Here is a 14,061-nt window from a genome sequence, read left to right on the forward strand (position 1 = left end):
TGTTCTTGTGTCAACTTAGCCAGGTGATGGTGCCTAGTATTCTCACAAAGCAAACACTGGACCACCCATTACTGTGAGGGCATTTTATGGACTTAAATCATCAGTTAATTGATTACATATATGGTTGATTACATCTGTGGTCAACTAAGTGGTATGTCTTCTTCAGTGAGACATGTTTAATCCAGTCAGTTGAGGGTTTTCAGGGAAGAGGTAATGACGTTAGAAGTAAAAAAAAAACTCTTTACTTCAGTGAGCCAGCCTTTCCTGGGTAATTTATCAAAGACCTTCACCAGAGTACTAGCTTGCAGCCTGCCCCACTGAATTTTGACTCATGAATTTCCACAGTTGCATGAGAGACCTTTATAAAGTCTCATACTGTTTACAGATACTCCTATTGGTTCTGTTTCCTTAGAGAATGCTGACTAATACAAGCACTTAAGGTTGTTTCCAGCAAAAAGATACAGTGAAGCTGCTTCTCCTTGGGATCAGTATTATGCATTCAACCTACTTCAAAGTGGCCCATACCTTAGGGCAAGAAAACTCTGTTCTGAAGGAAAGGGTTTATAAGTACATGTTTGCCACTGTGAAATCATGTTAAGGGCATCAGTGACACCAGAAAAACTGTTTAGAGATGGAATTTTCTCCTCCCTTGCTTCTCCCAGATGTCTTAAATTCCACATTAAATCTTTTTCATTCCCAAGATTTGCAAAAGCCATTCCAAATTAAAATAAACAAGAATAATTAAATTATGTAAGAAATAATTTAGATTATTCACTTTTCAGCAATACGTAGCCATCAAGCTCAGGATTTATTGGGAGAGGGAGTTATACCACATGCTAGAAGACATGGATGGGCAATCATATTTGGGAAGGTAGATTCTGGGTCATGCCTAAACAGAGTGGAGCTTGAGAGAATTTGGTATTTCCTCAGACAGAGACACACCAGAGGGGAAAATTTGTTTGAAAAGGAATCAGAAGGACCATCTCTTTTAAATATTTACCAGAAAACTAAGTAATGGTAGCAAAGCTCTTGGGTAATACAGGTTCCTTGAGTGCACCTGGTGAAAAGCTATTATACATAAGTGGTTTGAGATTTGCCTCAACAATATCTCCCACAGGAGTGCACTTGGTATTAAAATGTTGGGATTATCACACTAAGAATGGTAATGAAATACAAAAAAAAGCTTTAAAATTGTGGCAAAAATCACTTTTCACCAAATTACAAGCATACTCAATTCCATGATTTTAGTCTAAGTGTCTTACCAAGAAAAAACATCTACAAAAACAAAAGCAACAATGACAACAATGAAACCTGTGTCCCTCTTATTCCCAGTTGAGGTTTCAGAAGAAACAGGAGATTATCTGGAGCAGTGGTGTGCATAAAATGCTACATGCCTGACACTGTTACTTTCAATGTGTTTGTACATACAAACTTCTCTTTGACTGGTTAAGTGGAAACTAAATTAATTAATAGGATGTACAGCTTATGTGCATGATGATTGTACATTATCTTCCAATATCAACCAACAGTAGATACTTAATGAACACACAGCAACCTACACCTGTAAGTGTGTTGCAGTGGTTTACAGGTTATGAAATGGCCAATACTCAGAGCTTCTCCCAAAGTTGTTGGTTGTATAACTTTAGGGGCACCAAATTTCTTATTTTTTATTTGCTCCTTGGAATTATGCAATGCAACAGCCCTCTACGTTAATTTCTTTTTATACCAATATTAATAATGTTCACAGTCCTGGCTGATATCTATAAAACAGATCACCTCTCAGTTTGGCAATTCTTATTATTTGCTCCACTCTGTCACTGAAACACTTTTAGAATTCTGCCTTGGTTAGAAGTGGAATTTGGATGGCTTTTCTCTAAGAACAATTTGATTCTGTGGGTGACTCATTTTGTAAATTTTCCAACATGACCTTAGCATAAACCCTCTATAATATTCTTCATGAGAGTTAAACTTTAAAAAAGTATGCTTCTTTACACACTTTTCATGAATTTATTGTGGGAAGTTGCTTTAAAGTTAGAGAAACCGTATCTATGAGACTGTAGAAGTTTACCTATTACCTCTGAATTTCAATTCTTTCATCTGTAAAACAAGGTGGTTAGAGACAACTCTAGACTATGAGATAAGTATGATAATATATGGTGATAAATAATAGATGAAAGACCTTGATATTTAGTAAGAAGGCAAAAATTGCCTGAATTTAAAGTCACATATCATTGTTCTTAAAGGTCACTTCTTGGAACTCATTTATATTAAAATGTATACGTATAATTTTACTCATCAGAATTGTTTATAATATAAATAATTGTATATAAAACAAGTGATTATTAGCAAAGGATATATTAAATATTTAATGTCCCTATATAAAAAGAATACAATGCATCTATTCATAATAGTTATTTACATATTTTAAAGTATGTGTGTTGGTTTGAAAGGATTTATGCACCCTAGGAAAGTCATGTTTTAATTCTAATTCCATCTGGTAGGAGCAATGGTTTCTTCTAATTCCTATTCAGTACTATAGTTTGGAAAGTTGATTAAGTTAGCTCCAAGGAGATGTGAATCAATGAATTGTTGCTATTGAACTTGATTAGATGGAAATGTGTCTCCATCCATTCTATGTGAGTCTTGATTAGTTTCCTGAGATCTTATAAAAGATGAGACACTTTTTTTTGAGAGAATGCCTTTTGAGAATGACAAGAAAGCCACAGCAGAGCTGATTTCAGCCACAAGGTTGAGTGAATCACAGAGTCGACCAGCCAATGATCTTTGGAGATTCTGAGAGAGCAAAGAAAGATGGCAGAATGCTCCAGAACCAGGAAGCAGAGGGTCTACCAGCCAGTGACTTTTGGAGATGAAGAAGGAAAATGCATCCTGGGGAGCTTCATAAATAAGAATCCAGAAAAGAAAGCCAGCAGATTTGTCACATGTCCTTCCAGCCAAAAAAGAAATGCTGAATGCCCTTGGCCTTCTTGAATCAAGGTGTCTTTCCCTGGATGCCTTAGATTGGACATTTCTAAAGACTTGTTTTAATTGGGATATTTTCTCAGCCTTAGAACTGCAAACTAGCAACTTATTAATTTCCCCTTTTTTAAAAGTCATTCCACTTCTTGTATATTGCATTCTGGCAGGTAGCAATTTGGAAGAGTAGGTTTATTCTGAAATTTTGTTTCAAAAATTTAAAAAGTTAGCATTTGTACAACAAAGCCTAGTTACTCCTAAGCTATGTAATTATGGTTGCTTTGCCTATCTAAAGCTCTTTAGCTTGTGAATAAATTTAACAGGGGTGTATGTGTATCTATGTGCATACTTATGGGTGTGTGTATGTGTAAGTTTATTATTGTATGATATGGAATTAAAACAAAACGGAAAAAAATGCCTGTATTTCTTTCTCAATCACACTACCTCTATGGAATATCAGATGATTACACTATAATTATATCCACCTCTTATTCCAGAAAGACCAAGTGTTGAACACCCAGGGACCAGAGAGTGATAGTTAAATAGCCTAGATCTTTCAGCAGACAGGACTGTACACATGCAGATAGAGCTGTGTACAAGAAAGAAGTCACTAGTTCTGGACCAGGTACTAATAATATTTGTTGCGTTTCTGATTTATATTTTAGATTTCTCTAGAACTTTTATCCTCTCTTTCACTAAAATCATGTTATAAAACCAAAAGAAGCTATGGAAATTTATATCAACTTTCATTTTAATTACATATATCAATATACAACCCAATGCAATTAGTGAATAAGAAAGTAGTCAGGATATTTATTTTATCATTATTAATCTCTTTTGGGGACATTTATATATTTCTAAAATGCTCTGTTTTGATAAAGGGAATATTTTAAAAGGTTTGTCTACAAAAACATGCATTTAAATGATTTTAGGACAAAGTTTGTGGTATTTGTACTTTGATCTCTAGTTCATTATGGAGATGCAACATGATTTTGTTCTTTAACTTTCAACTTCATTTTTCTTATATTCTTGCAGAGAGGAAGAGTACAGGTATGCAATGACATATGATCTAATCAGTTTGCATAAAACATAAGACCTAGAATTAATTGGCCTCTTAAGGTCAACCAACTTTTTAAACCAAGGGCAGGCTGATTTCAGAGGTATCAAAGCAAACAATACAATAGACAAAATAAATTTCTAGAAATTGGGATAAGGAGCATTTTCAGAAATGACTCTGTTCGAGGGTATGAGAGTTGAGTCTTAGGAATTTTACTGTGTGTCTATTTGAGAATAGAGACTACAAGAGTTGTAGTAGACCAGGGTAGAGGCAACACACTGTAAACCACCAGCATCCCTGCTACTAGGTCCAAAACATTCTTCAGTGTTTCCCCCTGAGTAACAGCAACTTGCCAAGAGAAGTACTTATCCTTGATATATTCCTGTCTGCCACTATAGCCCATTTCTAACAGCTAACATCACTGTTTCTGCTCTATGGATCCTGAATCACAAACTATACCCATCCCTGTGACAGTGGGACACAAGGTTGTTTTTTTGAGGCTGGATAGGTCTTGGATGAGGCAAATATGAAATGTTATATCCAGAAACCTGCCATAACTCTGCTTGCTTAAGAATTTTGGATGGTCTATCAGGAAAAATATTGCAGAATACTCATTACCTATCCTTCTGACTTAAATAAATATCTCTATTACAGAGCCAAACTACAAAATTGGAAAAATAAGTTTTTGTCAGAAAATGTGGATTATCTGGAACAGTTAGTTGCAAGAACCATGACTTTGAAATTTAGTGATTCTAATTTCATCATCTATAAAAAGATTTTGCAAAAATTATTATAGCTACTATATAAGTGGGGATGGAAATAACATTTAATGTGGATGAACATGTGTTGCAAACTGTTTACAATGCTATCCAAATATAAGATATATTGTTGTCATTCTGATTCATAGATTTGCATTAAATTTGATATAATTCTTGTTGAATCAGTCCTTTTCAAGCAGTTCTTGCATAATTCCTTTTTTAACCCCTGAAAATGGGCATGGGCAACGTGCTAAACTATTCAGACATGAAGATAATGTTAACCCTCCACTTCTATTCTCTTCTTTCAGTCCCAGAGATTTCATAGATCTGAATGATGGCTGTTGAGAACCACACTTGGTTTAGTGACTTCATATTCGTAGGATTCTCTGGCACACAGGATGTGCAGCAGGTGCTCTTTGTGTTTTTTCTCTTGGTTTATGGCATAACCATTTTTGCCAATCTAGGGATGATTCTACTAATAAAGTTAGACCCCAGACTTCACACACCCATGTATTATTTCCTGAGCAATTTATCTTTCTGTGATGTCTGCTATTCCTCCACTGTCTCTCCAAAGATGCTGGCTGATTTCTTATCTGAGCAAAAGAAGATTCCATATAATTTATGTGCCATCCAGATGTATTTCTTTGGAGCATTTGCAGATGTGGAATGTCTCATGTTGGCTGTCATGGCCTATGACCGTTATGTAGCCATTTGTAATCCACTTCTTTATACAGTTGCCATGTCCAGGAGGCTCTGTATCCAGCTAGTGGCTGGTACCTACATTGTAGGCTTGGTGGATTCAGCAATCCACACTTGCTGCACATTTCGATTGTCATTCTGCAATTCCAATGTCATCAACCACTTTTTCTGTGACATCCCACCTTTACTAGCTCTCTCTTGCTTAGATACATCCATCAATGAGATAGTAATGTTCAGTTTCATTGGTTGTGTTTTGGGATGCAGTATTGTTACTGTCCTCTTCTCCTACAGTTATATCATAAATACCATCCTTAAAATAAATTCATCCAAGGGGAGACACAAAGCATTCTCTACATGTGCCTCCCACTTAACTGCTGTGGCTATATTCCATAGTACACTCTTGTTCATGTATTTCCGGCCAAGTTCAAGTTACTCAATGGACACTGACAAATTGGCTTCTGTTTTCTACACCATTGTGATTCCTATGTTAAACCCACTGATCTATACCCTGAGGAATAAGGATGTGAAAAGTGCCCTGAATAAAGCAATCAGCACTAAATTCAGTTCTGTATAGAACTATTTTTCCCAAAAATATTTATTTAAAGAACATGACATAGTTTGTTCAGCCTTACATCATTCTATGTCTTTTCCCTTGTTTACAGTGCTTAAATTGCATATAGGGAGCAGTTATTACTGGTTTTAGTCTTCTCTCTTATAAGCTAAGGAAAATAGGAATAGGTTTGCCTTGCCCATTTCTTGAGAAGTTCCTTTTATATCTCTCTTCTTTGTCCAAGTATGTTCCATTGAAAATTCATGGGTTAAATCCTATACAAACACAAATTCAACAAACTCTTTTAAACGTTCTGATAAAAAAAAAAGAAATGTGTTGAACAAATATTGTTGTTCAGCCAGAAGGAAGGTTTAATGAGAACCTTAGTTTCATTTGTGTTCATAAGGTGTGCTGTATGGTCCCTATAGATGTCCTCCTTAAACACTTAGATGTAAATAAGCAAGTGTGGATCAACATGGAAGAATCTTCAGTACAAGACTCAAAGTTCCATAAAGCCAAGACCCACATCTGTCTTGTTCACCCTTATTTCTGCTTTGCTTTATACAGCACCAGTTCCAAGATATCATTCAAAATCAATTGTCAATAAATGAATGTGACTCCTGCAAATGTGACCCAAAAAGAAGTCCTTGCAAATTTACTAAAAAAAAGAATGTCTTCCTTTTAGTTGTATTCTGCTATGCTCATTTTAGAAGAAATCCAAATGCACCACTTGTCTTTTGGCCAAGACAGAAATAAGCAATCAGGGGCAGAGGTGATTTCAATATAAAGACCCTTTAGGGCCTTTCTCTCTCAATCAACCTTACCCAATAATATCATCTGACATCCATATGATCAGTGGCTAAAATGTTTTATTGCATCCCATTCTAAGCATCAGTCATGGGATTATCTTTCTTGCTCTCATTTTGGAAATATGATATTATTAACAACTGTAAACTCCCATAGGAATGGAAGTTGAGAGTTAAGGACCAGGACTTCCCCAAAAGTGACTGCAAAAGAGGATTCCATCTCCCTTGATATGCTTGTAGCATTATATTAGTTAAAATTAAAACAACTCAAATGCCTAATACAGTTTAAATTTTAAGAGAAGAGTCAATGTAAAAATATGTTGGAAAAAGAACAAAGTACCATTTATACTAATATTCAATTTATGGTGAGTGAAATTGCATCTCTTTGTGTATCTATGAAATAAATCCTTAGCCTATTCTAAGCAAAATTTTAATAGTAGTCACCTGTCGGTGGCTGAATATTAAGTAATCTTAATTTTATTGCTCTTGCATATGTGCAGAAATGAAAAAACTACAATAAATATGTATTGCATTAGAAATAAGAATTAAAACCAATACTTGTTATATAATAGTAGCTTGGTCATGATTTGTTATGGACCTTAATTATGAGTGTGTACTCTCTGTGTGTGCATGTAGAATACAGATATGTGTATCTTTATAGTGGACATGTTAATTAGTTCTTTAAAATGACTGCTCAAAATAACATCATTTTTGTGTTCTGTTAACAATTTACTTCTTGTACTAGATTTTTACTTATTTATACAATTATAAAACATTTCAGGATAATCCTACAATTTGTACAATGACTTAAGTTAATTGCCCATGCTGCTATTTCCATGATCAATTACCATTTAATCCATTATGAAAGCTATAATACATTTTCAGGTGCCCAAATGCATTCATTTTATTTTATGCTATTGTTATGAAAGGAAAATGGAGTCATTCATCACCCGTCCTGGGATAACAGAGTAAGGAGTTACATGAGGCCTTCATTTAGTTTCCCTTCCCAAATCTAATACATTCCTTTAGTGTGTAAAATTAATTGGGTTTGATTTGCATACAAACATCACAAAGATCAAAACATTCATAAAAACATGCAATAATGGGCAGTTTGTTTTGCATTACTGATTGAATAAGGTTTTAAAAAAATATTTAATTATTTCAAATATTTGTCTTCTGTAATCTCAAATACCTTGGATGTTAATAGAATAATTTATATTATTTATAAGACGTCTCAATCACTGTTCAAATATATTTACAGTTCAATACAATTTATTAGAAGAAATTATTAAATTTATCCATGATCATAAAAACCAAACCTACTCATGTTATCTAAAATTGACATCACTGCCCGTCTTTCACATATATGAGTATGAAAAAGATAGTCATTATATTTTCCACATTTTCTTTAAAGATACTGAATTCGGAACATTTACACACAGACAGGAAGTCAGGAAATAATTTGTTTGTCTTCTGCTCTTTTAAATTTAAGAAAATGATGATGATGTGGGAGAGGTTAAGATAAGAACTTGAAATTCAAATTGAAACAGATCCAAGTTAGCATCTGTATGCCTCCAATGACCCTGTTAATTGACTTTACTAGGCTTCAGTTTCCTCTTCCGTTTAAGAAAGATTAAAAATAAGGGGGTGCAAGGGTAGTTCAGTGGTAGAATTCTCACTTGCCATGCAGGAGACCCAGGTTATATTCTCAGCCTATGCACTTTCCAAAACACAACAAATGAAGAAACCAACAAAAAAAAAAACAGATGAACAGTTCAACAAATGATGGTTCAATAACAATACTTATGTGAAAAAAGAATGAAACATGACCCCACCATACAGCATAAATATATTCATTAGGGTATTTGACATTATTTAAAGGCTGCAAAGATGCTGGTTATTATTATAGGAACAAGTATTAGCAAAGAGAGCTTTCAGGATTTTACAGAGCCCTTAAAAATGAACTCATGATACAGGAACTGTAACCCTAGTGTGGGAGACAAATGTATTTTCCACAGTATCATCTCATGAAAGGGATCCTCCAGGATCCCTCCTCTATCCTTCTTAGAACTGATTCACCAAGTCTGCAGACTCCTGCTGTAGATCCTAGCTTTGGGCCAGGTTTGAAGCTCTCTGCAGAGCTGCTATAGGATGTATTCTTCTGACCCTGCCTTCACTCCTGTTTAGAGCTTAACAGAGATTTCTCCATGGCTACTGATGCTAGTCCCACATTGTTATATCTGTTGTCATGGTCAATACCAGGAATAAACTTCCTTATCTATGTCTGAATCATATAATCCCAAGAAGTTAGTTTAGGTCATTAATCCAAGTTTATATGTTTTTATGGTATCCCATGTGACCTTATCCCAAGGTCCTTGAATAAATAGCACATAGGTAAAAATGTACCAGTAGCTTTAGATTTTAACTGACCCTTGAACATCAGAAAGTATTTCCTCCTCAGTATTTAGTAAGAAAATCTTGGTTTTTATCAACCTCAGACTGCAATACACTCCAATCTTCATGTTGAAAGCACAAACTGGTCAAACCTCATCCCCTTCATTGATCTGCATGGAAACCCTGTTTTGTAAAAATATATCCTACTACAGTGAATGGAACTGTGGTATTCAATTAGACTCTACCATAAATTTTTATGGTCAAAAGCTTTTCCTCTCTTCTTTACTTTTGTGTTCAGCACATTCTTTGGAATTTCCAGTCACATTTTCTCCATATATCATATTGTAGACTAGCAATAGAGCAGATTATATCCCACCATTCATAGGCCCCAACTGCCACCCTTGGCTCCAAGAACCCACCACCCCAGAGAATATTTAGCTGTTTGTTTACCAAGGAAGAGATTGAATACACTCTTGAATAAATATATTTGAACCAATTTTTATTTAGTTAGTATTTTCACATTGGTTTCTAAAAAACCACGATGCTAGATAACAACTTTTAATTCACTGACATATACATTGCTACAGTTGAGAATGAATAAAAAACACTGCAAAAAAATAAATAGTTTTTCCCTATTAGAGGCATAAAATCTAAGTTAAAAACAATCAGTAGTAAAGTTAATTATGCTTCTATCATACTAATCCTCTCAGTATCTATATTGCAGAAGATCCTGTAATAAAGAAGTAAGAAATAAAATAAGGAATAAGGATTTAATGAGTAAGTCTATTAGAGGGACAGATCATAATTCCAAAGAGCTACAAGGAAGTTTGAAAATCCTGAGGGTCTTAAAAGAAATAAGAGTAACATTCTAGTGAAGTTCAGAATGCAAGTTATCTACAAATTAAAAGATGAATCAGGCTGGTGTGATGGTGGATCAGTAGCAGAATTCTCGCCTGCCATGCCAAAGACCTGGGTTCAATTCCCAGTGTCTGTCCATGCAAAAAACAAAAAACAAACAAAAAGATGAATCAGAAAAAATCATGCAGGATTAATATTTGAGCAATGCTTCTTAACATGAGTAGATTTTGAAAAATTCAACTGTACTGTGCATATATGCACACAGAAACAAAAATAATTCGAAAAGTGACTCAGGAAATTGTACTATGTCCTTTATGAAAAAAAAAAGAAATTACAGTGTGTCAATGGCTTATCCAATATTGGGACTAATTATGATACAAAGATAAGGTGAGAAGGGACAATGAGTAAGAATGTAAAATATAGGAGATAAAATGTGTCCCTGAAATAAATAATTAGAATTTCAACATTAAAATGATAGAGACATAATATTAGTCATGTGAGACTACCCTGTTCTAGGGCCTGGCCCCTATTTTTGATTGAGTCATTATTATCTGCAGATTTGGGAAGCATTCACATTAAATTTGCTTTTCTACCAATTATAATTATATAAGGAACAGACATTTTTGAATGTTTATCAGGTCCAGTTTCATCCCTTTTTAAGAAAACAATTTCAGGCTGATCATTTTTCTAAAGGCATTTTCATTATCTTTGTTCCTTAGACTGTAAATCAGAGTATTCAACATAGTTATAATCAATGTATTGAAAGCAGAGATCACTTTGTTGATATCCTATCAGTAACCTGTGCTAAGTCTCAAATAAATAAAGATTGGGGTACAATGGTATATAGTGACTATGATCAGGTGGGAAGCACAAGTGAAGAGGCCTTTTCTTCTTCGCTCAGCACAGCATGTCCTGAAGATAGCTGAGAGGATGTAGACATAAGAGAGAAGAACTGTTAGAAGACAGATAGTTTTAACCAAATACCAAAGACTACCAAAACCATGTCATGCATATAAGTGTCAGCACAGGACAAAGAGATTAGCAGGAAGATATCACAAAAAAATAGTTAATTTCTTTGGAACAGAAAGGTATAGAAGGTGTTAGTAATGTGAATAATTGAGCTCATAGTGCCTCCCAAAATGCTCCAAATGCCAGCTGGCAACAAACCCTCTTGAACATAACACTATAAAGCAATGGTTGTATATTGTAATGCACCGTTCATAAGCCATGACAGCCAAAAGGAAAGATTCTGCATTTGTTCAACATCTCAATTATAAACAATGGTTTCCTTATCAGAAAGTAATTCCAAAAGTAATTTGAGAGCAGTGAAAGATGAATAATATGCATCTCTGAAGACAATATGCACAGGAAAAAGTACATAAGCATGTGCAAACAGGATCTGGTTGATTAATAAAATCATTCCAATGTTCTGCATCAGGGTGATAGAGTAGATATTTTAAAAAAAGGAAAACAGCATAAAAGAAGACTCTGAAGTTCTAGGTGGTCACTAAATCTCAGGATAAAGAATTCAGTCTTCACAGTGCCATTCTTCTCCTCCATCTCTTTGCAGTGCTCCTAAATTTTTGGAGTTTTGACAAAGTAATGATGATAATATTAGTAATAATTTAGACATTGACCAAATGGAAAAAAGTTTAAAAGAAATAGAACAGTAGGCCTAAATTCACCTTGGCACCCAGGACAATGCATATATTTTCAAATATTTTAGTGGTGTAATCCTTCATTTATAAACTAAACTGCTAAATTTAACATCAATTATTTCTCAAAGCTATTGGTTTTCATGGTAAATGGCAACACCATTAGGCCAGTTTCTGAACTTTAAACTTAGATGTTTTCAATATTTTCTTCAACAGTCTTTTTCACCACACCCAATGACCCACACCCAATGATTCTACAACTAAAATTTCTCATCTCTTACCAATCTGCCAAATTCCCACATTGGTCATGCCCTGTCATCTCAGCCCTAGACCATTGTCCTAGCTAGCCTCTTTCCTATAGTTCCTATGTCCAATATTTTCTTATACAATTCATTTTGCTCTCATCTGCCACCCTGCAGCAACACAAATTCCTCTAACACCCTTGCCTCCATCAGCATGGTGAAGTTAATGGAAAGTTTCTCCCTAACAATAAAGGAAATTCACGAGCCTAGAGCCCAGACAGCAAACTGGTGGTTTCATGCAATGAAAAGGTGTTCTATTTCTCAATTGGTCTCATCTCTTTGAAAGCGAACTCCTTAGCTCATATAGCACAGCAGAATGTGAGTTTCAATAACTCCCAGGTTGAGCTATTGCAGAGTGCTACTGTATGAGCCTGTTCCTCAGAGCCTTCAAACATACAATGTCTTCTGAGAAAATATCTTCTTTCCACTTTTATTATGCTCATGCCACAGTTGGCACACCAACTTTTCCATGGAGTCTTTACTGACCAACTCTAAGTTATACTCCATTATTCTCTATCATTACATCTTGTTCATTCTCTTTCATAGCACTTTTTTTTAAATTTAAAATTGTATTATTATTTATCTGTTTGTGTGTTTATGATCTGTCTTCCTTCCTACACTGTACAATTGTTGAGAATATAAATGAAATCTTTATTTTATGACCATTTAACTAATGATTTGTATAATACCAAACCATTTACATTTTCAATCAACAAAAATTGATAAATAAACACTGAGGCTGAATATAAAAATGGACAATGACAACATGATACATGAAAATTGAACCCTGACTTACAATCTCTGCAGCAAGTAGTCTACGTATTTAAAATGCACATTTGCAATAACCAGCTTAAAAAAGGGGAGTACTTAGTCAATATCATCTAATTTCCCTACATTTTGCCCCACTTCCAACTGAGGCCAAACAGAAAACAAATATGCTCCCCAGACCAATCATAGAAGATGCCCTTTTTCCTAATTAGTCTGCGTGCAGCTTTTTGATTTGATTTCAAACTTCTAATTAGAACATGCTTGAAGCCTTCTGTTTTTGTTTTTTTGTTTTTTATTTTTTCATGATAATCTTCCCCTCTGTCCTGCCTGTGTTTGTATCTCTGCTAAATTCATGTGTCTGGTGGCTGTGTACCATGCTTCAGCAAACTATAAATGAATAGACTCTGTTTGATCCTATTTGATTTGTCTTCATTTATTTCCACAGTAGTTGAAAGCATTCTTCCACATAAAGCCTCCTGGGTTGAGAAGTGGCTCTGTATTTCTCATTATCAGATGTGGCTTTACATCTTAGGAACAATGAAATTCCTTGGAAAGAAATGCATTAAACAGAAAGAACAAACCTTTTGAATTAGTTAGACAAGTGACTGAATCATGCCATTAAAATTCAATACCTGTGAAATAAAATAATCCCTAAATTTCAGTTTTTTCATGTATGAAAATGATGGTACATTTCTTATAATTATAAGTATTAAATCAATTTCCTTCCACAACCTCTTTATACCTACAATCTTGTTCATTCACTGTTCCAAAGTAGCAACAGAGCAATGCTGGGTCAGTGTAATTTATTTTATTTTTTCAAGCTGCAAGCACAACTAGATAAATCTTCATACTTATCAATTTGTTATATATTCAATCCAGAATACCATACATCAATGACATTCAGAGATGTTTCCATCCCCTGTGCAGTGAAAAATAATAAAATTCTTCAAAATAAGCTCACACTGTTTAAGCCCAGGACACAGGGGGAAAACTGCTATTGCATGCTATGTTCAAAAGGAAAACATCAACACTACCATAGCAATAGCAGCAGTAAATAATGGGGAGAGTGACAAGAGTTAAGAAGAGGTTTAGATTTCCTATTTGGTGATGGTGTGTTTATTGGTTTTCTTTCTCTCAAAAACAATGAAATTATCTACAGTTGAGAATGTTGATGAACTGTGGACTTTGGACACTATACATGATGACTGATGAATGCAGGTGGCTGAAGGATGCACTAA

The 14,061-nt window shown here is 34.6% G+C and overlaps 1 protein-coding gene across 1 annotated transcript; it reads left to right on the top strand.

Moving 5' to 3' along the window:
• The first annotated feature begins 5,125 nt into the window (after positions 1–5,125).
• LOC143645617 (olfactory receptor-like protein OLF2) lies at positions 5,126–8,028 on the top strand. Its single transcript, XM_077114880.1, has 2 exons — positions 5,126–6,034; positions 7,984–8,028. Exons 1-2 carry the CDS (start codon positions 5,126–5,128, stop codon positions 8,026–8,028), a joined length of 954 nt encoding a protein of 317 aa, XP_076970995.1.
• Positions 8,029–14,061: the final 6,033 nt, after the last annotated feature.

The sequence above is a fragment of the Tamandua tetradactyla genome, chromosome 9 (genome assembly GCF_023851605.1).
Source record: "Tamandua tetradactyla isolate mTamTet1 chromosome 9, mTamTet1.pri, whole genome shotgun sequence".
NCBI classification, from domain to species: domain Eukaryota; kingdom Metazoa; phylum Chordata; class Mammalia; order Pilosa; family Myrmecophagidae; genus Tamandua; species Tamandua tetradactyla.

Excerpts from the sequence above, each read along its gene's own strand:
- LOC143645617 (XM_077114880.1), top strand. The coding sequence starts at position 5,126 with ATGGCTGTTGAGAACCACACTTGGTTTAGTGACTTCATATTCGTAGGA. Across the intron at positions 6,035-7,983 it reads TGAAAAGTGCCCTGAATAAA|GTTTTAAAAAAATATTTAAT; the intron begins GCAATCAGCACT and ends TGATTGAATAAG.